The sequence below is a fragment of the Urocampus carinirostris genome, chromosome 8 (assembly GCF_059441175.1).
Source record: "Urocampus carinirostris isolate Australia breed hairy pipefish chromosome 8, RoL_Ucar_1.0, whole genome shotgun sequence".
In the NCBI taxonomy this organism is placed as follows: domain Eukaryota; kingdom Metazoa; phylum Chordata; class Actinopteri; order Syngnathiformes; family Syngnathidae; genus Urocampus; species Urocampus carinirostris.
This window is the reverse complement of record NC_142356.1, coordinates 42016506-42042205: the sequence shown is the minus strand read 5'-3', so window position 1 is coordinate 42042205 and position 25700 is coordinate 42016506. Positions and strand designations below refer to the sequence as shown.

General features: G+C 40.8%; 1 protein-coding gene across 3 annotated transcripts in view; it reads left to right on the top strand.

The window, feature by feature from the left end:
- The window catches only part of pax5 (paired box 5), an 88080-nt gene that overhangs the window by 37818 nt on the left and 24562 nt on the right, over positions 1 to 25700 (top strand). For 2 of the 3 annotated variants that reach the window (XM_088342747.1, XM_088342748.1), the window contains one exon: positions 11023 to 11207. In XM_088342747.1, coding sequence (XP_088198873.1) covers positions 11023 to 11207 — 185 coding nt within the window. The remainder of the gene's footprint in view (positions 1 to 11022; positions 11208 to 25700) is intronic. The other variant, XM_088342749.1, reaches the window with a different exon arrangement.

Sequence of the window (25700 nt, the reverse complement as noted above, 5' to 3'; positions counted from 1 at the left end):
CAACCAGATGAATGGACAATATTGATCACCATAAATGCAAAGCTTCATTCTCATAATATTCTTGTAGTTTGTGTCATTCGATCCAAGTCTTCATATAAGATGACGTTCTATTAATGGGTCATTACTGTTATCCAGTGCTATTTGAGTCCCAGTGACATTAAATTGTATATTTTGCGTAAAAACTGGCTTATACTTATTTTTAAAAAAAAAATTGTATGCTTGTACCTGCCCTATAACATAGGGCACACTGATATGTATGCAGGACCATCCATCCATCCATTATCTGCGCCTCTTATCCTCAGTAGGGTCGCAAGGGTCCTTGAGCCCACCCCAGCGATCTTCAGGTAGTGGGCAGGGGAAACCCTGAACTGGTTGCTATCCAGCCGCAGGGCACACAGAGATAGACAACTCACTCGCTCATTCACACCTGGGAACAATTTTGACAAGTTTGAAAGTCCCTCTGTCACATAAAATGTTGAAAACATTTAATATTCAACATTTTTAAAATGAAGGTCAACATCCTTAAATGGCACACAATAGGAAAAATGACCCTAATGCCACAATTCTGCCAATGTGCAGTTTACCTCTGTCATGCATAGTCCGTTAGTGCTGTAAGTTGTTGCTGTGTGTATATGTCAAGTGTCATATCGATGTCAGCTGTCGTTGTATATAGGCATGAGAAAACTGTTCTATACATTTCTATTAATGCCAAAGTTCTGGGTATGTATAAAATTACGTTCGGTTAGTGCCAAAATTTTGTTGGTGAGTAGTTTGTGTAGTTTTGACATAGACATTAGTCCTTAAGTGTTGCGTAAATATGCCGAGTGTCGTTTGAGTCAGTGTAAACTTATTTTTGTATGTTTGCACATGTTATATGACATAAGCATGGTAAATGACATGAAACATGTGCACACATACAATGAAAGTTAACATCAATACGAGCAACGACACTTGACATATGCACGTAGTAACTATAAGCATCACTAACAGGCGCCTCATGACATAGTCAAACTACATGTAGGCAGAATTTTTGCACGAATGGAATGTCATAGTAAATATTTTTCATGCATATATGCAAGCGCAGGCAGCACGGCGGCGCAGTGGTTAGCGCTTGTGCGGCACAGTTCATGTCATGGGAACCTCCTGCGTGGGTTCAAATCCAGCTCAAGACTTCCTGTGCGGAGTTTGTATGTTCTCCCCGTGCTTGCGTGGGTTTCCTCCGGGCACTCCGGTTTCCTCCCACATTCCAAAAACATACATTTCAGGTGAATTGGCCGGTCCAAATTGTCCCTAGGTGTGAATGAGCGAGTGAGTTGTCTGTCCCCGTGTGCCCTGCGATTGGCTGGCAACCAGTTCAGGGTCTCCCCTGCCCACTGCCCGGAGATGGCTGGGATGGGCTCCAGCCCCCCGCGACCCTAATGAGGATAAGCGGTACGGCTAATGAGATGAGATGAGATATGCAAGCGCAGCTGACATCGACACAAGCAATAGCACTCATCCGATGTAGTTCAAATGCGCCGACGACATCTCATGTCAGATGACATCAAAACCAAACAATGACAATTATCACATGTACACATTAAGTCACGTCACATGCACAAATGACATTTCAGTGGGCACTGAGACCAAATTTTTGCAGTCATTGAACCCGATAGTACACGTGCACATATATGACGGCAGCTGACAGCAAAATGGGCAACAACACTTATCCTATGCACACAGCAAGTGACATCCAATGTGCAGTTGACATTCCTTTGGGCGCATTAAGATCATTTCAACAGTAATGGAATGTCATTTAAACATAGACAGAGTTTTGGCACTAATAAAACCCAATAGTACACATGTACATACAAAATGGCAGCTGACATCGACACAAGAAAACTCTTATCCTGTACACATGGCAAGTCATGTCACATGTTTAGATGATCCCACTCGGCACATAGATAGTATTTTGGCACTAATGGTACATGTTAAGCATGCACATATACAACGGCAGTTGACATTGACATGAGTAATGACTTACTCTTTGCAAGAAGCAAGTCAAATTTACAGACGACATGTCATTGGGCGCATGGATAGAATTTTGCAGTCATGGAACCCCATACATGAATAAGGAGTTTCATTCTAACATGTAAATATCAAACAGCAGCTGACATCAAAACCAGTAACGACACTCAGTCTATGTAAACAGCAAGTTAAATGACCACACGTCACTGGGTGCATCGACAGAATTTGGCATCAGTAAAGGCCCATATATAAATAAGAAGTTTCATTTTTACCTGTAGTTTGTGATGTACTATCTAAGCTTTGCTTTCCCCGCTGCTTTCAGTTTGTTCAATCAGGTCAAGCCAGTCGGACTTTAAGAGTGTCTATTTTGATGTGTGTGTAGATGTGTATGTGTGTGAGTGAGGGAGAAAAGCAATAAGCCGTCTGAAATGGTGCCATCAGAGCTACATGATTGATCAATTGAATTCCATCTCTGGGACCGGCCGACAGGATTAAACGGGTGGACGTGGGCTATGGGGCCAAAACCATCGTTGCCGCTATATCTGCTCCCCGATTGGTCCGTCACCGCAAGAGACCTGAGGACCTTACATCAAACCCGTGCCGGGAAAGAGAGATTACCATCGAGGAGTGTGTTTGTATAGTAGATGAAAGAGGTTTTGTGTACTGAAGGTACCAATACTTTGCTGTTTTTTTAGAGGGCTAGGGGAGTGTTGGTTTCCAGTGGACTCTAAGAATGACTTCAAGTGTCCGATTGACTCATAAATTACTGTCCAAAAACCTGCAACAGTAAGAGAAACTTGTGGAATCCCGCAGCCACGTTAACCCTGAAGCATAGACCCTGAAAGGGGAAAAGAAATGACTAAATTTGTCCATATATTTTCATTTTTTTTTCAATTTCCTTCTCTCCATCATGTTCTCCTTGTTCTTCACTTTCTCTTCATCTTTTTTATTTTTGTACTTTGTTGTCATATAATACTCTTTTTCCTACCCTTTTCACTCTTTTACTCCATTTTCTCACTCTTTTTTCCTTCTCATTCTCCTTCTTGTAGTTCTTGTTCTTGTTGTACTCCTTCTTTGATATATTTTAATTTTTTTAACACTTCAAAAGGTTCTCCTCTTCAAAATTTTACGCCCTCTTTTTCCCTCCTTCCCTTCTTTTTATTGTTCTGTTTTTACATTAATCTGGTTCTTATTATCCCGTTTTCTTGCTTTTTCTCTTTATTATTCTTTTTTCTACTTCTCAATCTTCTCTACTTCTTCTGGTTCTTCTTCTCTACCTTCTTGTTATTCTACAGCCTTCGTCTTCCTTTGTCTTCATCACCATTTACTTCTTTATCTCTTTCTTCCTCTTATTCTACTAGTTCACATTCTTCTTTTTGTTCACATTTCTCTACTTGTTCCTCTACTCTTGGACAAATCTCAACATGTTATCTATTGTTAGCAATAGAAGAACAAGAAGAACAAGACGAACTTTGAGAAAAAGCAATGAGACCACTGACAATGAGACAAAAATGGAAGTATTTTACCCATTTAGTGCTGTGATTAGCCAAACAAACTCATGTCAATGACTGAAAACCTTCTTCTATTTCTTCTATTTTTCTGGTCCTTATTCTAAATTGCAGTAATTTTTCTCTTTTTTGGGTTCTACTCCCTCAACTTATTCTTATTCTTCATCTTCTCCTCGTCATGTGTTCATGTGCTCCTTTATTCTTCTTGGTATTTTCTATGCCTTTTTGTTCTTCATCATCTCTTTTATCTTCATTTCCTTCTTCTATTTTTTTTCGATTAGTCTCAAGTCAAGTCACATTTATTTCTATAGCTATTAATCACAAAATGTCTCCAAGGACTGCATGGATTACAATTAAACCATCCCCTGATTTTAAACCAACATGCGGATTACAAGTGGTAATCGGGGTTCCAGGATGACCAGTGTGTAATAGATTTAGCATTGGTTAACTGTACACAATACATAGTGAACATCAAAGAAACAAAAAAAAATATGTAATGTGTTGAAATTTGTCCAGAAAGTGCAAAAAGTTCATGACAACATCAACGAAGCTTCCCATCTGTGCTGGCTATTTGATCCTGACGTTGGTCCGCTGACTGCTCTCAAATTGTCCTTCTCCCTCGTATCACCACCAGCCAGGCAGCCGGAAAAAGACAGGAAAAGAAAAGTATGAGGTCGGAATCAATCATAAGCTATAGAGTAGAAGTGTGTCTTAAGTCTAGATTTGAAAACTTCCACTGATGTTGAAGATCTTATCTCAGAAGAGCATTCCACAGCACCGGGCCCTGGATGGAGAATGCACCCTAGCCTACAAACTTCCTCTTTGCTCTTGGAGTCACAAGTAGCCCGGCATTTTCCGAGCAGAGGCTCTGTGTAGGAAAATAGGGGGGAATCAAATTGGGAAAATAAGAGGGGGGCAATTCCATGCAAATATTTGTATGTAAGGGGCTGGTCACACAGCAGTTTGCGGCTGAATCACGGCCAGAAATTTCTGCCTGTGAGGCGGACGCTATTGGACGCTTTGAGATCGCCATAGAGACGAGATACAGCAGTGCTTAACACGCGGTCGTAAATTCGCGCGCGGGTGGCAGCGCGAAAAAGTTTTGCGCTGCTCAATTCTTTAAAGCGCGGGTACACAGCCTTTCACGGGCGTATCGAGGCTGAACCACGGCCAGAAATTTCCGTGAAGCAGACGCTGTTGGGCGCTGTTGGACGCTTTGAGACCGCAATATAGACGAGATACAGCAGTACTTTACTCGCGGTCAGAAATTCACACGCAGTTGGCCGCGTGAAAAAGTTTTGAGCTGCTCAAAACTTTGAGCACGTGTTAACCGCGGGCGGCACACGAGGTAATGACGCGGAAATGACGCGGAACGACGTGCTCTGGCCGCGGCCAGGGCGTGGTTACACATGGGTAGGACGGGAAATTTCAGCGGGTAATCGTGGGTGGAGCATGGTAATAGCATGTTCTGCGCCTGTATCGCTGTGTCATTACGTGAAATTAGCGTGTTACGCGTGTGACGGTCAAACGCCTTTCTCCGCGTATATACAGCGCGATTTGCCGAGCACACGTCAGTTGTGCTCGAGACGTCAAGGGGTGAACATGGATCCCCGTCACCGTAGTGACCTCGTCTTAATCCATTTTTATTTCTTGACATTTCTTTTCATTTCATAACAAGATAATAAAATCAAAATGAAAAACTATTACAATAATAACATATTTGTCAGGGAAGACCAGAACAGAGCAGGAGACCCCAGAGCGTTCGTACAGTTCTTTATTTGGGGAAGCGTAAGGGTTAGCGGGAGACGTGATCAATCGTAGCGTGGGACGAAGGCAGGTCGAGTTTACCAGGACTGAAGAGAAGATCGTAGCGTGGGACGAAAGCAGGTCGAATCGGAGGCAGGTCCGATCGGAGGCAGGCAGAATCAGGTAAACAAGTCAAAAATACACAGGAAAATCAAGCGAGTCAAATGGGGTAAAAAGTATCCTCCGACCAAGAGTTCTCCGCGTAACGCGTTTAAAAAGGGAGCATTAACCAATCAGGAAGCACATTCCAGCGCGCCACATGATTACCCCAGGTGGCTCCACTTGGGTAATCATGACAGAACCCCCCCCTCAAGGAACGGCTCCAGAAGTTCCCCAGGAAAAAAAATAAACCCACGGCACGTCACAGGGTAACACAGGAAAATCAGGAGAGTCAACTCAGAAGAGTCGGACTCAGGGGGGTCGGTTTCAGAAGAGTCGGACTCAGGGCGGGCATGTTCAGAAGACTCGCACTCAGGGCGGGCATGTTCAGAAGACTCGGACTCAGGGCGGGCATGTTCAGAAGACTCGGACTCAGGGCGGGCAGGTTCAGAAGAGTCGGACTCAGGGCGGGCAGGTTCAGAAGAGTCGGACTCAGGTCGGGCAGGTTCAGAAGAGTCGGACTCAGGGCGGGCAGATTCAGAAGAGTCGGACTCAGGGCGGGCAGATTCAGAAGAGTCGGACTCAGGGCAGGCAGATTCAGAAGAGTCGGACTCAGGGCGGGCAGATTCAGAAGAGTCGGACTCAGGGCGGGCAGATTCAGAAGAGTCGGACTCAGGGCGGGCAGATTCAGAAGAGTCGGACTCAGGGCGGGCAGATTCAGAAGAGTCGGACTCAGGGCGGGCAGGCAGCGGAGTCGGAGTCGAACAGGCAGGCATGGGAGTCGAACAGGCAGGCATGGGAGTCCAACAGGCAGGCATGGGAGTCGAACAGGCAGGCATGGGAGTCATTGCGCAGTCATACGGCCGGAGGTGCCTTAGCCAATTTTGCCACGTCGGAAAGGACTTGCCGAACTGCACATTCTGAAGGGGAATTGCGCTGCTGATTCAGGCTTTCATAGTGGTCAGGGGGCAAATGTACGAACGCGGGGTCCATTCTGGTCGGAGGATTCTGTCAGGGAAGACCAGAACAGAGCAGGAGACCCCAGAGCGTTCGTACAGTTCTTTATTTGGGGAAGCGTAAGGGTTAGCGGGAGACGTGATCAATCGTAGCGTGGGACGAAGGCAGGTCGATTTTACCAGGACTGAAGAGAAGATCGTAGCGTGGGACGAAAGCAGGTCGAATCGGAGGCAGGTCCGATCGGAGGCAGGCAGAATCAGGTAAACAAGTCAAAAATACACAGGAAAATCAAGCGAGTCAAACGGGGTAAAAAGTATCCTCCGACCAAGAGTTCTCCGCGTAACGCGTTTAAAAAGGGAGCATTAACCAATCAGGAAGCACATTCCAGCGCGCCACATGATTACCCCAGGTGGCTCCACTTGGGTAATCATGACAATATTGGCTTCTTCGGTGCCATAGCTTGAAATCTTCATCTTCACGGGACTGTGTCTTGAGCGGTTATGATTTCTACAGCCTGGTGTTATGCCGAGAAATACATCCCTGCCGAGATTTGCATCCCCTCGCTACTACAACCACTTTTACCTCGTTTTATCTCACTTTTATATCACTTTTAGGGAATGTAATGGCGAACATATAACCAAAACCACTTCGTCTTGCATTTGTTGGGAATGTAATACAACTTAAACCATTCCGTCTTTTTTTTGCGTAGGAGTCGGATTTGGGCACAACACCGGCTCGGGAGCTTTTATAACCCTGGTCCACACGAGAAAATGACGCAGAAATGACGCGATGAGGAGGCGGAACAGTCGCCGGCGTCTGTTTTGCGGGCATACCACCGATGAACAGCGGGTTGGCCAATTTTGCGCATTTTCCATTGCGGGCAACCACGGGCAAAAAAAACACGCAAAATTTTAGCCGTGATTCAGCCGCAAACGGCTGTGTGACCGGCCCCTTAATAAGAGAACCTTAAAGTCACATGTGGGAGCTGACTGGGAGCCAGTGCAAGTTAGCTAATATAGCAGTGATATGGTCAAACTTTCTTGTCTTAGTCAAAAGTGTCGCTGCCGCATTTCAAACCAGCTGCAAACACTTGATGTTAGTCATCGGGAGACCAGAAAGCAATGAATTACAGCAACCAAACCGAGGAATAATAAAGACATAAATTATAATTTCAGCTTCTGATTGAGACCACATCAGGCAAATCTTCACAAGATTACATGAGGTGGAAGAAAGCTTCTTCATCTTCTCTTTATCTTCTCTTTATCTTCAACTCCTTTTTTTCCTTCTTTTTCGACCTGAGATTCTTCTTGTTCTCATTCATCCTTCTCTATTTTGCCTTAAACTTCTCTATATTATCTTTTTCATTCTTGTTTTGTTCAGCTTATTTCTTTTGTTTTTATACTCCTTAATTTTCTCCTTTCTCGTCTTTATGTACTTCTTTTTTCTGTTTATGATCTTTTTTCCCCATAATTTTTCGCTTGTTCACATTCTTCTTCTACTCCCTATTGCTCCCCTTGTTTTTCTTTATCTTTTCTTGTTGTACTCCTTTTCCCCTGATTCTTCTTTTTCACTATCATCTTTTTCTTGTTCCTTTTCTTCTCCTCCCTATTCCTCTCCATATTCTCTGTCTTCTTTTTCTCCTCTTCTTCCACTTCTGTTTTTTCACAAAACCCTCTATTGTTATTCTTCGAAGGTAAGACTGTCCAAATGCATTTTCTCTCTAAATCTAAGAAAGAAATATTTTGAGTCCTCTCGAGCCCCCGTCACCGCCCGCCGGCCCGTCAGTCATATCCCCACTGAACAAACACACTCACACAAGCTGACCTCAGGACTAAAATAGGCTCTCAGGAGCAGTTTGGAGCAATGAATTGGCTCTATAGCTGGGAGGATTTTTACCCTCATGCCCTTTTTCTCTTTATCTATTTCTCTGGTTCTCTTTTTTCTAGTCATTTGCGGGCGGCGACTTTTCAGGCTTCTTATAATTGTCTTGTTGGCTCCTTCAGCCTTGCAATAACTGCAGGATGCCAAAGCTCGCTGTCTAATACTGATACGGCGGCAATATATATTTTAGTGTCTGGGTTTGTTTGGGTTACGCGAACTGAATGATGGAGAAGGATGGAGGTGCATTGCCGAGAGATCAGAAAGGAGAGACGTGTCGCGCCTGGAAATGGCTTGCATTTGTAAAGCATTTTCTCGCAGTCTCCGCAATTGTTGATTTGAAATCACTGGTGCCGTGGTTCATTAAATTCTTTTTCAGAGATTTATTTTATCAGTCACTCTCCGTATCCACCTGCTTCAAATTTCCTAAGCTGATATCCAGACCAGGACCACTAACACCCTTTGTATCCCGCTTGAATTCCTTCCCATAAATCAAGCGTGGGTAAACTATGGCCCCTGGGCGTCATGAGGCTCGTAATGCTTTTAATCTGGCCCACCAAACGAAAATTGTTAAAAAATATAACTTAAATATGTGTATAAAGTGCATTTTTAATCGGTACCATATAAATTGTTGTTGTGAGGGACCACATCCCTTTTTATTTTGATTTTGTTGGTTTTATATGCTTTTCATGCCAATTATAATGGGTCCCAAAAAGGTTAATGATAAGGGGAAGAGAAAAGTGGAAAAGACTGACACAACGATCGAAGGAATTGATTGTAAAATACGAAAATGGTGTACGAGTGTCATTGAAGTGCTTCTTGAAGGTACAGTAAATGGTTTAAAAATGTTATATTTTTAGCTTTTAACCACCAGTACATTAATCTTTATCATCTACATAATTTAATAATTATCATAGTTTAAGTACACATCCTACTATAATTTTGAATTCATGTTAGTATGTGGCAACTTTAAAACAGTTTTAGGTGGTCGCTCATATGCGATGTAGGCTTGACACACATCTAGGCGATAGTCAAATTCTTCCCAAACGCGTCACATCGTTGCATTGTCAATGGTTGCAAGAGCTTCTGTTATATCATCCCCATCTTTGGGAATAGTGGGCAAATAGAACAATCGTTTCACAGATACCGACAAAAATAAATCACATGTAGTGAGATCTGGTGACCAGGACATAAGATTATGATCATTCTGGCCAGACAGACCAATCCAATCTGTTGTGTTCTTTTAGATTGACACTAGACCCCCAATCCATTAGGAATTTATCATTCCTCTCAGGTGGCTCTTTCAGAATTTTCTCCGAAATGCACGTTAAACAACAGTCCGTGATTTAGTTATTGCAAATTCAACCACATAAAACTCCTTTTCTGGTTGAGTGACGCCAATAATGGGTCTCAGAAATTTGAAAAAATATGAAGCCTTAGAAAAAACTCAATGTACCATATTTTCCGGACTAACAGTCAGTCCACATTATAAATTGCACCAGCCAAAAATGCTGAATAAAAAAGGGAAAAAAACATAAGTCGCACTTGGAGTATAAATCACATTTTGGGGGGAAATGTATTTGATAAAACCGAAAACATACATGTAATCTTGCAAGGCAATTCAAAATTAAAATAGAATAAAATAGAGAACACCAGGCTGAATAAGAGTACATTATACTAACATGACTGACATGCCCGTTAATGTCAGTAATGACACAACATATTGAGAGTTAATCAGATAATTAGCATAAAAACATGCTTACCAAACTCTCAGTTTCACTCCAAATCACTAAATCAAATTAAATCTTCATCCTCGGTGTGACTTACTGGTAATCTACTCCCTCAACTCAGTAGGTAGACAACGCGCTGCTTCCTTATCCGTGCCGCTTACGTCAGGCTCATCATCAACTCTGCTAATCACCAGTCCCTTTCTTGCTAAATTCAAACTTTTCTGCTGCCCGTTTTTGGCTGCATATTTCCCCATTTGCAGTTTATAATCTGCATAATATTATTTTCTTTTCTGTGCCATTTTATGTTCAGTTGTTTTTATAAATAACTGGCAATGTTGAATAGTGAATGGGAAATAGACTGCATGTAAAGAATATAGCGCTTTTTCCAGTCGCTGAGGACCTCCAAAGTGCTTTACAATACACTTCACTCTTTTACCCATTCACACACACGCGGTTTAGTGTGAAAATTACATGTGAAATGGTGGAATATGTGTTCATCGTTTCACTCATAAGGTTTAGTGTGAAATTAAAATGATATAAAAATGTGTCTATAATTTCACAATTAACGTTTAGTGTGAAAATAACCTGTGAAATTATATAATAATATGTTAACAATTTCACACATAACTTTTAGTGTGAAAATAACATGTGAAACGATGTGTTTATTATTTCACATCTAAGTCGCACCAGAGTATAAGTCGCAAAACTGGCAAAACTATGAAAATAACTGTGACTTACAGTCCGGAAAATACAATAAGTAGCTTTAAAATAGCACAGCTTTTATCTTATTATGGGGACTTTTGGAATACCTTTAATGTAGATATCTGCATGCATTTTAATTCATAGATGCACATGAGAAAAATTGGATAAGGCTGCATTATCTTTTTTTTTTACTCGTGTATTGCCAAGGTATCGAATTGAGACTATCAGGAGATACAAAATAAATCAATAAATAAATAAAAATACATATTTTTTCCTTGCAGCCCAGCCACTCTGTGTCTGAAACAATTCTTATCTTTCAATTTTTATCTTTATAGCTATGCAGGAATCACCGCTTGCCAATGGACACAGCCACAGTGGGCGGGATTTCCTCAGGAAGCAGATGAGAGGGGAGCTGTTCTCACCGCAGCAGATCGAGGTATTGGACCGTCTCTTTGACAGACAGCCATCCTGTCCAATCCAATCCAACTCTGACCTCTATGCGAGCCCAGACTCTGGAAAGGTAAGGGCGTGGCCCGGTCTAGATTTTGTGGGGCAGGTCAGTCGTAGTCTGCTAGGATTATAGGAATTGCTTTCATTTTTGACTGCTAAAGAAAAAGTTGGCAATCAGTAATGGATCTGTATGTGTTTCTTCATTACGGGAAGGCCTCGATTTGGGATCCTGTTCATGTTATAGGATGTCAGAGAGACCCAAATGCAGTACAACAGGAGAAGTAAAGCGAGGAAGTGATAAAACCCCAATAGGGAGCGTTTATACAATAAGCAATAAAGGAATTGACACTAGATCCTGGAGAGTGGAACCAGAACTGCTGGGGAGGAGGAACTTGAGAGGGAATCTTAGGGTGGTGAGAGTCTAAAAAAGAGATTTGGCTGGTAAGGAAGGTCTTGGGACAAGGAGGGGACTGCCGAGGAAGGAGATGTGATAGAAACTTGGGAGGGAGACTTGAGGTGACAAAAATCTTGAAAGGGAGATTTGGGAATACCTTGAAAAAGATGGCTGGAGTGGAAGATCTTGGAGTGGATGAACTTGGAACAAGAAGGTAGCTGAAGAAGAAAGTCGTGAGAGGAGAAGCTTGTCATCTTTGCGAAGAAATGTCTTTAGGAATAAGAACGCATCCGCAACGTGAGGTGAGGGCCCGGAGTATGTTAGAGGTGGATAATTGTCTGATTGGCCTCCTTCAAAATCTGCAAAAAGCTCCTGAAAATATTCTACGAGACAGTTGTGGCAAGCGCCCTCTTCTATGCGACAGAGTGTTGGGGAAGCAGCGTCAAGAAGAAGGATGCCTCTCGTCTCAATAAACTGGCTAGGAAAGCGAGCTCTGTTGTGGGCAAAGTAGCTGAGAGACGGGCACTGGAAAAGCTGCGGTCAATCATGGACAATCCATCGCATCCACTACACAGCATTATCTCCAGACAGAAGAGCAGTTTCAGCGACAGACTGCTGTCACTGTCTTGTACTACGGACAGACTGAAGAGATCTTTTCTTCCTCATGCCATGAGGCTCTTTAACTCTACCCGGCAGAGTAAAAGCCCACATTAAACCACACCACCTACATTGCATATTACCGAATCTTATTGCAATATGTATTCTGTGTAGCACTATTTAGATATTCTATATAACACGCTACAGTGGGCATTTGCACGTCACACTGGGTATTTGTATATTGTATTCTTTTTGCTTTATTATTGTATTGTTCTCAGCGAAGGGATGCTGCAGGAAATGTGAATTTCCCTTCGGGGATGAATAAAGTATCTAAGTATCTAAGTATCTAAGTATCTATCTATCTATCTATCTAAGTATCTATCTATCTATCTATCTATCTATCTATCTATCTATCTATCTATCTATCTATCTATCTATCTATCTATCTATCTATCTATCTATCTATCTATCTATCTATCTATCTATCTATCTATCTATCTATCTATCTATCTATCTATCTATCTATCTTTCTATCTATCTATCTATCTATCTATCTATCTATCTATCTATCTATCTATCTATCTATCTATCTATCTATCTATCTATCTATCTATCTATCTATCTATCTATCTATCTATCTATCTATCTATCTATCTATCTACCTTGGTCATATCCCTCAATAGGGGTGACCGACAGCAAGACACACATATACAATAACAAAGAAAATTAAAGGGAAATAAATAGCATAAAAAACACACACAAATTTTTGGACCAAGGCCAACCCAATTGCCCAAAAACCCTCATCTACCTACCAGTGGAGATGAATGAGGGTGACAGGAAAATAGGGTAATGCTGCAATCTCTTAGACAAGGAGCGAGACTGCATGCGTCGAACCATGACAGTTCAGTTCTAACACTGGACATTTCTCTGAAAAGTTGTATTTATCAGGTTCCAGTGGGGCAGGAGAAGCGGATCCCTAAACGTAGAAACAAAATTAAAAAATTGGAAAAGGGTTTATTAAAAGAAAAATAATTAGTATACGATAGTGTACGGAAACAGACCAATTAAGTTTTCTAGGATTTTAAGATTTCAAAGAAATATATACTACTCTAACACAGATTACACAAAATATCTAAATGAACACAAAATGAAAGTCAGAAGATGCTAAAATAAAAATAAAAATAGTTCCTGAGAATCAATTTAATGATAATAAATATTCAAATGAAGGAAGAAAGCAGTCCTGGTTAATATTACCATGTATTTTGTGTAGCTACCCTGCCAAAAAAATAAACAACTACCCCATTAAAAGGCAGATGTTCTTATTTAAATAAACATTGAACCATATTTTTACTTTTTTCCCCATGCATTTGTTTTCGTCTTGACAATGGAGAAAAATTATGCTCATTTTAAGAATTATCTTCATGAAATAATAAATATAGCAGTTCTTGAAAATTGTTTTCTCCAAGGGTAATAAAAGAATTCTTCAAATAAACCAAGAAAGTAAATCTGATTTTGAGACCCAATCACTATTAATTTCTTTAGAGCTGAACTGCAAATAAATAAATTAAATAAATAAATGTCTATTTTTAACACTACTCAATTTCCAACATATTTTTCTCATTTTTATTCACAATTATTATGATCATGTTGAAACGTATTTTCCTAAAAAACGCAACATACCAGTTCCCAGTTACTGAAGAAACACATTTTTAAATTAGAATTAAAAACCAGGCTTCATATACTTGGCTTTGAGAAAATATATTTGAATATTTTTTTTCTTTCATTAAAATATGAAGATATGCCAGATCCTGAACATGATTTTCACAAAGATGAGAAAATCAATATATTTTGCAAATAAGTACTGCTACCAATTTTACTTGGAAAAACAAGTAATGGTAAAAGAGAAAAACAACTACCGTATTTTCCGCACTATAAGGCGCACCGGGTTATAGGGCGCACCCCGAAAAAAATCGTTTTTCGTTTTTGGTCCTATTTTTGACATACATAAGACGCACCAGATTATAAGGCGCTACAATGGGAACGTCGACAAAACAGTCAGATAGTTCAGTCAAACTTATTACCCCCTTAACATTCCCAAAGCTTGCAAAGACGCAAATACGTGTCGAGAACACGTGCGGATGCGGTGTCCGTACAATGTCACTCAAATGCATCGTTCCATCATTCGGAAGGTTAAAGTCTTGGGATTCAACAAATGCCACACATTCCTTAGTTTCTATTTTCTTTTTCGCTCGCAACTTTACCGTGCATATGACAATAAACACTTGGAATTGAGTTGAATTTAAAAATAGACACTCCATTCCATCCATTATCTGCACCGCTTATCACAGAAACATCGAGTTCAGTCTGAAACAAGATACAGGGACAATATAAAACCCGGAGTAGCTCACCGAAGTCGTTGTGTTCATAATAATGTGCAGCTAATGTCCTCTTATATCCGTGAGTGCAGTAAATCCAGGAGAATAAAATATTTACGAATACAGAATAGAAAAAAATGCTTTCTGTGTGTCGTCAGCCACGTGCTATACGCATTCATCTTTTTCGGCCAATTGCAGGCTTTGTTTTGCCGTTTAAGCCAATGCCAGCCTGTAAATGATAAAAAGGATCCGCCTCTTGACCTCTGAATAACTTTAGCCAATAGTGATCGATTCAACTGATGATTGACACATATTTTTCGGCCAATTGCAGCCTTTGTTTTGCTGTTTAAGCCAATGCCAGCCTGTAAATGATAAAAAGGATCCGCCCCTTGACCTCCGAATAACTTTAGCCAATAGTGATCGATTCAAATGATGATTGACACATTGGTTAGCCAATGAAACGCCAGTAAATAAATCCCAGCATACACCGCGTACTACTTGGCGTTCGGGGGAAAATCTAGTCGGCGGCTGCAAGTTAGTTGGAAAACTTAATGTTGATCCATAAACAAGGCGCACTGTATTATAAGGCGCATGGTCAGCTTTTGAAAAAAATAGAGGCTTTTAGGTGCGCCTTATAGTGCGGAAAATACGGTAATAGTAAAATAGAAAAATAAAGTATATATATATATATATATATATATATATATATATATATATATATATATATATATATATATATATATAGTCATTATTTTTTTTATTTTTTTCTAGAAAACGAAGAAACATAATTTCCTTCCATCTGGTAGAATACAAATATTTGCATTATAAGTATAATTTTTCACCTTTTATTAGCAAAACAAGTTAAAAATAGTAAAAATGCTTAAAATATAATTGTTATTATAAATATAAAAAAAATGAGAGAATACACATTTCTTTTTTTCTGGTACAATAGGATAAATAATACATAAATTGTGTTAATTTCCCTGCCACTGGAATCAGTCATTCTTGCATTGCACTTGTGAGACCAATGCAATAAGAATAGAAATGCTTCCTTTCCAACTGATGCCCCTTTGGGAATATTTAGCATGCGTCAACTGCATCAACGTATTTTCTGCATTCAAATTGACCTCCCGCCCTTTGCCAGCCCCTTGATAATGTAAATGTGAGTGGAAACGACAGTTGTAACACCCAAAACAACAACAACCTTGCATTTGTATTCCCTCAGATGCTCCTAAAGCGCACCGCTCACCTCGATATTAAGGAAATAAATTTACCTTAGCCACAAAATGACAATTATTCCTGTCCAACCTTTAAACGCATGCCTCTTCCGCTTTTATTGACTTGATCAGTGTCAAGGGCAAAAGAGCAAACAACTCTCAGCAAAGTGGAGCCATGTTTAAACACGGATCGGCCGCAGCCTTAGCCCTCCAGGGCAGACACTGCCTTTATGGCCTATTCAGCTGCTCCGGGCCGACACGGAGTTTGGAGTGGCACAGGGCGAGAGGTCGACATTGATCGGCCCGGGTTGGCTCCATAGACTTCCATTCGGGAGTATAATACCCGGGATTTGGCAGGTCAATGTCCTGCCTGAGCTGGGGCAGGCCGCTGGGGTCCGGTCGCAGACGGCATGGTTAAACGCCAGGTCGCCCTGGGGTCAGGCTGGCTTTAGGGGCCACATTGTGATTCTAAAAAGCTGCAAAAAACTCCGCCCCCCTCCTTCACACACACTGAAGTCTACTTCCAATCTGTCCCTCTACCTTTGCTCCCCTCCATCATCTGGTGGAGTGAACTTCCTCCGAGAATTTCCCACAGTCATAAGCTTAACACTGACAGCCATTGCACAGCCTCTATGCTGTTTGTGCATTTGTGTGGTGGTCTTGGGGTCAAGTAAGGTCATGCTGTATTGTGACAGGACTTGTGAAAAGATGCCATGAAGACTTTGGACCTGCTGGTGATGTCAAAAAACATCATTGATTAGGTATCATACAGGCCTTTAGGAATTTCATTATTTTGGCCATGAGCGAATCAGGAATCATGTTATGAGTGATTACTTTTTGCCTTTTTCTCAGAACACCCTAAACTTTCAATATCTGGCAATATCTGCTGTCAATATGTATTGGGAAAATGTAATAAAAATAATTAAATTTATTGAGTCCCCTTAGTGAAATTCATTCTCACCAACTGCACTAGGGGGTACAGTCAGTGCTGTCACAGGAAAGCGTGCGACAAATGACATTTTTCAGCACCTGGTATTCCCAGGTGGTCTCTGATCTGTGTACTCATCAGGCCCGACCCTGCTTAGCTTCCCAAGACTGGGCATTTTAAGGGTGGTATGGCCGTTAACAGTTTGAAATGAAAAATGAAACAAAAAAACAATTTTATGGGTCTGTGTGGAAGTTTGTGAAGCAATTCCTGGAGCCAAGCAATACATGACCCAAATTCATAGCCCATTTGACTAGTAATTTTCTGAGGAAACATTGAGAAGGTTGGTAACGGAGTTTGGAAGAGTATGTGATAGGCGTAAGTTATGTGTCAATGTTGGGAAGAGTAAGGATTAAAATGTTTTTTAATTGGTTACAGATAGCCAAAAAATGCTTTAAAAAACGCATTACTATTTATGCCCCGTCTGTGTAATTTCTTGCCTGTGATTGGTCTGCTGCCACAGGTAGATAGATGCCTGTGAGATAGGATTATGGGATGTTGCTGCCACATTGTTGATGTTTGGGGAACTGCTTATATACAATAAGATATTTTTTTAATATTGCCGCAAAGCCCATCTTCTCTTCATCAGGAACCCTTTTAATTTTCTCTTTATCCCAACGGTCGCCGAGTTATGGTTATTTAAATCCATTCTTCCATTTTCTCTGCTGCTTATCCTCACTAGGGACACCCTGAATTGGTAGCCAGCCAATCGCAGGGCACACAGAGACTTACAATCATTCACACGCGAAATTTAATTAGTAATTTAAATTGTAAAATGGGGCCGTAGTTTTACAAGCTCCCTGTCAATCCTGTGGTCTCAAACTTGTGGCTTTCCATATGGGAGTTTGAGGCTCCAACTTTGATATGAAAGTTTGATGGGGCAGGGTGCATTCTTGTCACTGTATTGTGTCATCCAAAATGAGTGCTTTAAAGCACACGGAAGAAGACAAACAACGGAGACGCAAAGTGACCAAAAAGCCAAAAAAATGTTCTCTTTTTTTTGCCAAGCCTTTCGCCAAGTTTTTTTTTTCGTTGCTCGTAGCAGCATGATTTATGTCAGCTCCCTGTAGGTGAGGCTCAAGTTATGTCGAAAGAGATCACATTTCTCGACCTAGAAGTATTTTTAAAAAATACGTGTTGAAATTAAGTTATTTTAAGTGCTTAATAATAACACACTGTCATTTTAGTGGAAGTGCATCCCACGCAAAATATGGATTAAAACATTACTGATGTCATGAACTAGAACGGACACTCGGATCCAATTGCGTCAGTTTCAGAGTTTTTATTGACAAGGATCGTTGGAACATGCTTAGGACGTCAGCTCTTGCTGGTCGAAAGCCTCTTCGGGCGGAACGGCAGCTCCGTGATGAAAAGCGTAAGGTGCAACGTAGCGGGTAAGTCGGTGGCCGGGGCGGGAGAGTAGATTGTAAAACTTGTAACAGAAATAGGTCAGGCAACGAGAGGCAGGCATGAATCAGGCAAGAGAAATCGTGGGTACCTTGTATGTTGGAGTCTCACTCAGAGATACGAGGAGTACACTCGAACGTCCATCTCTGGACGCTGACAGCTTAAGTGGGGAACACCATCCAATCAGGAAGCGCACTTCAGCGCGCCAGATGATTACCCCAGTCACGACAACTGATTGATTTTCTTCTTAAGTCTTCAAATTAATGGGGTGGCCGTAGCTCAGGAGGTAAAGTGCTTGTCTTCGTATCAAGAGGTCGCAGGTTTGATTACCGGCTCCTCCAAGTTATATGTCAAAGTGTCCTTGGGCAAGACACTGAATCCCTAATGCCCCAGATCAACAGGTAGTTCCCTTGCATGGCTGACGTTGCTTTTGGTTAGTAAGTGTGTGTAAAAGGGAAAGTGTGAAGCACAATGTAAAGCGCTTTGGGAGGTCTTCATTGACTTGAATAGCGCTATATAAATGCAGTGCAGGGAATTTGTAAAAAGATATCTAAAACAGTGGAATATTTTTATCTGAGCTTTTCTTGTGGAGAAAACAGATTTGGCCCAATATTCCCCGGACCCTAGCTCCGGCGGCCCTACTGTAATCGAGTTTGAGACCCATGCTCTAGCCATCGGAAAATGGTCTTCTTTTTCCTGGGTGACAATTTGAGCGATCTGAATGAATTTTTACATCAGTATTTCTCAACCTTTTTTAGCCAAGGAACATTTGTGTCATTGAAAAAATCTAGCATAACACCACCAGCTGAAAATGTGGAAAAAGGTTTCGATCAAGTCAAGTCAAGCCGTGTTTATTTGTATAGCCCTTAAAGACTCTCTTGCGTATTTTGTTTTTTACAGCATGGTATTTGAGTAATTAAAAAAAAAAGCCTCTCATATCAGACCTTTCCTCCTCGTACGTCAAAACACAACCATCCATTACCTCATTTTTTTGTCTTCTTTGTTGTTCTTGCTCCCGCCAAAGCCCATTAAGTCGTGCAATTAATTTGCGGGTGTATGGCGGAGGGCGTGTCTGCATGTGCACTTGTCAGACGAACTTCATTTGAATTTCCCTTCAATCACTTTCTATTACTCAGGTGATAAATCAGCTGCAATGATCGCACCGCCCACACATCTACGCTGGGTCCCACTGCATGACCTGTTTACTCATGGAGAACCACAAACTTTGATTCATTTTTTTAATATGTCAAGCTTTCAAAATTATGCGTTTCCAAAAAGCACATAAAATTATAGAGGGTAAAAAATGAATTTTTTTTTATGTTATGTAGAGAGGTGTTTGCAGTACGACAAGTGTGTGAGGTATATTTTGCAAAAGGTAAGGATGTTTATTTGGCCTTCATGGACTTGGAAAATGCGCATGACAGAGTTGATAGAGAGGCGTTGTGGCAAGTGATGGTGATGTATGGAGTGGGTGGAAAGTTGTGGAAGCATTGAAAAGTTTTTATATGAACAGCAGAGCATGTGTAATAGTAGGGAGTGAGACAAGTGAGTGGTTCCCTGTTTTGACTGGTGTGAGACAGGGTTGTGTGATGTCACCATTGCTGTTTAATGTGTACACGGATGGTGTGGTGAGAGAGGTGAATGCAAGAGTATTTGGCAGAGGTGTAGACATGATGGACAATAGTGGAACAGTGTGGCAGGTAAGTCAGTTGTTGTTTGCAGATGACACAGCGCTTGTGGCTGATTCTGAGGAAACATTGAGAAGGTTGGTAACGGAGTTTGGAAGAGTATGTGATAGGCGTAAGTTATGTGTCAATGTTGGGAAGAGTAAGGTGATGAAGTGTTCACGTGATGGAGTGGGCATGACGTTAGAAATAAGGTTGCATGGACAGGTGCTGGAAGAAGTTGAAAGCTTTAGGTACTTGGGTTGTGATGTGGCTGCAGTTGGTGGAATGGAGTGTGATGTATTGCACAGAGTGAATCAAGGAAGCAAGGTTTTGGGTGCTCTGAGGAGAGTGATGAACAACAAGAGTATGAGTATGGATGTTAAGAGGGGACTGTATGAGAGTGTGATTGTGCCGACTGTGTTGTATGGTGCAGAGACTTGGAGCCTGAATGCAGATTTAAGAAGGAAGTTGAATGTTTTTGAGATGAAGTGTTTGAGGACTATGTTAGGAGTGACAAGATTGGATAGACTGAGAAATGAAATTGTGAGAGACAGAAGTGGAGTAGTCGTGGAACTGAGCAAGCGTGTTGATAAGAGAGTACTCGGTTCATTTGGACACATGGAGAGGATGGATGAGGAGCGAATGTTGAAGAGGATCTACACAGCAGAAGCCAATGGAAGGAGCCCAAAAGGAAGTGATTGACGTTGATGGATGGTGTTATGAGTGCACTGCAGAAAAAGAGGTCTAAATATAATGGAAGCTAAAGCTCTTGTTGGTGATAGAAAGGAGTGGAGAGGTGTTGTGAAAGGATAGTGGGATTGTGGACGCGTTCTTAAGGATGGGCTGGGCACCCGTATGATGTGGCAGGGGTAAACCAGTGAAAGCTGTTGGGCCCTGCTGTTGAACAAAAGAGTTTGTTGTGTCACGCTGACCTGAGTGACATGGCCGCTTTCTGGTGTCCCATTTCATCTGGAGGGACGAAAGCATGACCAACTTGGGTGCCGAGATGTCTAACTTGTTTGGGTTTTTGGGCAATTGGGTTGGCCTTGGTCCAAAAATTTGTGTGTGTTTTTTTATGCTATTTATTTCCCTTTAATTTTCTTTGTTATTGTATATGTGTGTCTTGCTGTCGGTCACCCCTATTGAGGGATATGACCAAGGTAGATAGATAGATAGATAGATAGATAGATAGATAGATAGATAGATAGATAGATAGATAGATAGATAGATAGATAGATAGATAGATAGATAGATAGATAGATAGATAGATAGATAGATAGATAGATAGATAGATAGATAGATAGATAGATAGATAGATAGATAGATAGATAGATAGATAGATAGATAGATAGATAGATAGATAGATAGATAGATAGATAGATAGATAGATAGATAGATAGAGAGGACCCAAATGTGGACACATACTAATCAGATTGACGGTCTTTATTGAGGACAAGGTAAGTGACAAAAGGCGCTCCGTCGAAGAAGGGAATTGAATAACGAGTAACAAAAACACAGTCCAAAAAATGCAAGGCTGCAGATTATACAAAGTCTTACTTAATCATGAAGGAGGTGTCGAGGCTTTATGGAGAGCAGTGCAGACAAGCATGAATGTCACAGATCCAACGTTGCGAGTTAGTCCAAGCTGTCCAAGAGTTTTACTGAACACCAGGTATGCCTAGTCCATCAATTCTGTGGCACCCTGGGACTTCACAAATATATTTTACAGACTATAGAGCACATCTTTGTATAAGACACGCTCACCTAATGTGAACAAAAATGTCTGCAATTTATACACCGGAACAATCTTCTTTTTGTGCTAATAACTAGCATAATTATTTACATCATAATATGTCTAAAAACTAGTGTTTTCTTTGAATTGTATTATCCACATTGTAGTTATTTAGGAGTCACATTTAAGACCCCTGAGGTCAAAAGCACATAGAAAAAAAAGACAAACACCCACAACACCTTTTTTTCTTCAAAAAACTAAAATAAAGATTTTAAATTCAGCCAATAATTAATGTAAATAAATCACCTCATCCTAGTTAATAGGTCTTATATAAGGCAGATATTGTAATGGTTGACCGAGCCTATTTTACTCTAATATTAATGATTACAAGCTAGTAATTACAACATATTAATGACATAGTAATAACAGGATCGATTGTTATTTTACAAATCGAACTTGAGCACTTTATTAGAGTCTCTGTGCAGCACAAAAATATGCATTGCATCCAATAATTTCCTTCCTTTTTCGGCCCATCTGTGAGAATTATATTTGTTTGCATTCAAGCCTTTTTCCATCAAGAGAACACAAGAATGCGGAAAGAGGAAGTCACGAAGACAATGATGGAAAAAAAGGGAGGGGGTTCGAGAGGGGTCAATTTGCAACTAGGGAAAAAGGGTAAACGCCATTATGCAAATGTTCTTCTGCAACATGGCAAGGTGCGTGGGTGGCTTCTGCGTGGCGACGGGTCGGTTAAGCCTCATCACTTATTGATGCGGGATCCAGCCTGGCCTGGAGCGATACGTCCAGAGCTGAATGGCAACGGATGAGAAAATGACGACTAAGCAAAGATGTCACAGCCATTTGGTGGACAGACTTTAGACAGAACGCTATTGGCCGCAGCAAAATAATAATTGTTGGTTGATATGTTAATCATTTAAACAGGTAACATCCGACTTGTGTCAATCCATGTATGACCACAGCCAGCAAATTTTTATTTTTTTCCAGTAGATGTTCATTTTTCCGAGCGGGTGCTCATTATTTGAAATTGAATTTTTCGAACCACAACGTGCTCAGCTTAAGACGACCCATACACATGACCAGGACCGTTAGATGCTCATTTTTCCCAGCAGATTCTCATTTTTTCAAACAAAGTTATTTTTTCCAGCAAATGTTAGTTATTTAATTCAATGTCTGACAGCACAGCGTGTAGCAGCCCGGCAACAAATCTTGGCAGCCAGACGGCATAGCAATCTACCACAACATTCAGTAACTAAATATGTCTCGGCAGCAGATGTCACTATTGTAATGGATTTAGGCTAAAATTGTTTCACAAATTAGACCTGCTTTTTTCCTTTTGACTCTTTGTGACTTTAAAATGCAAAGCTCAAGGTTTTTTTCTTTTTTTAATACTCTGTGTTCTATAAAAGGTTTTAAAAATTGGTAAAATGAAAGAGTAGAAAATGAATATTAATCTTTTTGATTTTTTAGGAATTTTACTTTGTTCTGATATGTATTTTTTTGTACTTAGGTATTAAAAGTACTCTGCTGAGTACTCACACCAGAGTCCAACAAAAGTGGTATCAAACATTTCTAATTTCTCAGAATTAAACAAGTCGCTTAAACTGACCAAAATACAACTCTGCCACAAATTAGACCTGGTATATAATCATTTTTTTGTCGTGAATGAAAATTTTGAATACAAGACAAGAATTCATTTTTTAAATACCATGAGTGCCATAAAAATTTTTCTTTATTTGATAAATGAAAGAAATACATTTAGTAAATGTTAATTTCACAAAAGTTTTAGGAAATTGTTTTATTCTCATATTTATTTGCAAGTTTGTAGCTATTAAAGTAATTTGTTGATTACTCACAACAGTATCGGTACGACAAAAAAAGTGGTTTCTAGCATTTTTAACATGAAAGAATTAAACTCGTCACTTAAATCAACCAAAATGTAACCATGTCAGAAAATAAGCCTGTTGTTTATGACTATAATCATCTCAGCCTTCTAATCATGGGATGAATTTTTCACGGGTCACTTTTTTAATACCCCGTGTTCTACAAATATCATTTCAGTAAAGAAAATGGAAAACGGATTGTAGGAACTAAATTTTAATTTCTCAGATTCACATTAGCATCAATCTGACAAAAGAGTGGTAATTAACCATACCCGTTGCTTAAATCAACCAAAATCTGATTGCACTAACAAATCAGACCTGCTTTTGTGACACTATAATCAGGTCTACCTTTTGTCATGAGTGGAATTTGACACTTATAAATACAAGAGTGAATTTTTTTTTTTCAACACTCTGTTTTGGAAAAAAACAATATATATATATATATATATATATATATATATATATATATATATATATATATATATTTTATTCAAGAAAATAAGAAGAAAAAATGTGGAAATTAACATTAATTTATCAAAATTATTAGAAAATTTGCTTAATTATGTCCTTGTTTGAATGTTTGTTTTTTAGATATCCAAAGTACTTTGTATTGAGAAGTCCAGTATTCACATCGGTACCAGTCTAACAAAAACGGTTACTGCACAATTCTAATAGTTAAGATTCGAACACTTAAATATGGCGGCGTGCATGGATGCAGCGGCTTACGGCTCTTCAGCTAATTTTTTATTTACTACTGTTCTCTTGTCTATTTTGTCATCCTTTTCATTTTTTTCAGATTCAGATTCAGATTCAGATCTACTTTATTGTCATTCTAGTACACGTGTATACAGAACGAAATGTCGATGCATCTGACCCCCACAGTTTCCTTGAATGTACAGATATAAATAAAGTTGTATTGTATTATGGCTACGTATAGTATTTTACCATAGTGCTGATAGTGCAAGAAGAGTAGTTAACCAGATGTGCAAAATGGGCAGTCAGGTTAACAAGTCAGGTACACAGTAACATTAACACTGTAACAATAACGCTGTAATTACAATAGTGCAGAGAGCAATGTGCAAGGAGTGGCAAGCTATAAAAAAAAACTGCCAGTAGTGCAAAAAATCAGATTAGCAGCCGTTTAGAATTAAGTTAACTATATGTTAGATTGACCATTTAACAGTCTAATGGCCAGGGGGACTAGACTATTGCGGAGCCTGGTGGTCCTGCACCGCACACTGCAGTACCTCTTCCCAGAGGCTAGCAGAGTGAACAGTCCATGATGGGGGTGAGAGGGGTCCCCGGTAATGTTCTTAGCATGGGATAGGCAGCGCTTCTGGCCAATGTCCTGAATGGAGGGAAGTGTAGTCCCGATTATTTTCTCTGCTGTCCTCGTTACCCTCCTCACACTACCCCAGTCGGTAGCGCTGCAGCCTCCACACCACACAGAGATACAGCTGGTCAGGATACTCTCTATGGTGCCCCTGTAGAATGTGATGAGGGAGGGTGGGGGAAGGTGGGCTCTCCTCATCCTCCGCAGGAAGTACAGGCGCTGCTGTGCCCTCTTAACCAGTGATGCAGTGTTCACGGACCAGGTGAGTTTGTTTGTAATGTGCACCCCTAGGAACTTGATACTGCTGACAACCTCCACAGCCTTGTTGTTGATGCAAAGTGGGGCATGGTTGGGCTGGTTTTTCCTAAAGTCGACAATGATCTCTTTAGTTTTGTCAGCATTCAGGACCAGGCTGTTGTCCCTGCACCAGCCCACCAACTGCTCCACCTCCTCTCTGTAGGCCAGGTCGTTGTCGTCCCTGATGAGGCCCACCACTGTTGTGTCGTCAGCATACTTCACGATGTGGTTTGTGGCGGACCTAGGGACGCAGTCGTGTGTCATCAAGGTGAACAGCAAGGGGCTTAGGACGCAGCCTTGGGGGGAGCCCGTGCTGAGGTAGATGACATCTGAACTGTTCTGACCTATCCGCACTGATTGGGGTCTGTCATAGAGGAAGTCCAGCAGCCAGTTCCGCAGGGGGGTGTTGAAACCCAGGAGTCTCATTTTGTCTACCAGATGTTGTGGGATGATGGTGTTGAATGCTGAACTGAAGTCCAGGAACAGCATCCGCACATGGGTGTTCTTCTCCTCTAGATGTGTCAGGCTCAGGTGAAGCGCAGAGGAGATGGCATCCCTGGTGGAGCGGTTTGTCCTGTAGGCAAACTGAAAGGGGTCGAATGAGGAGGGGAGACTGGAGGTGATGTGCTCTTTAACCAGTCTCTCAAAGCACTTCATT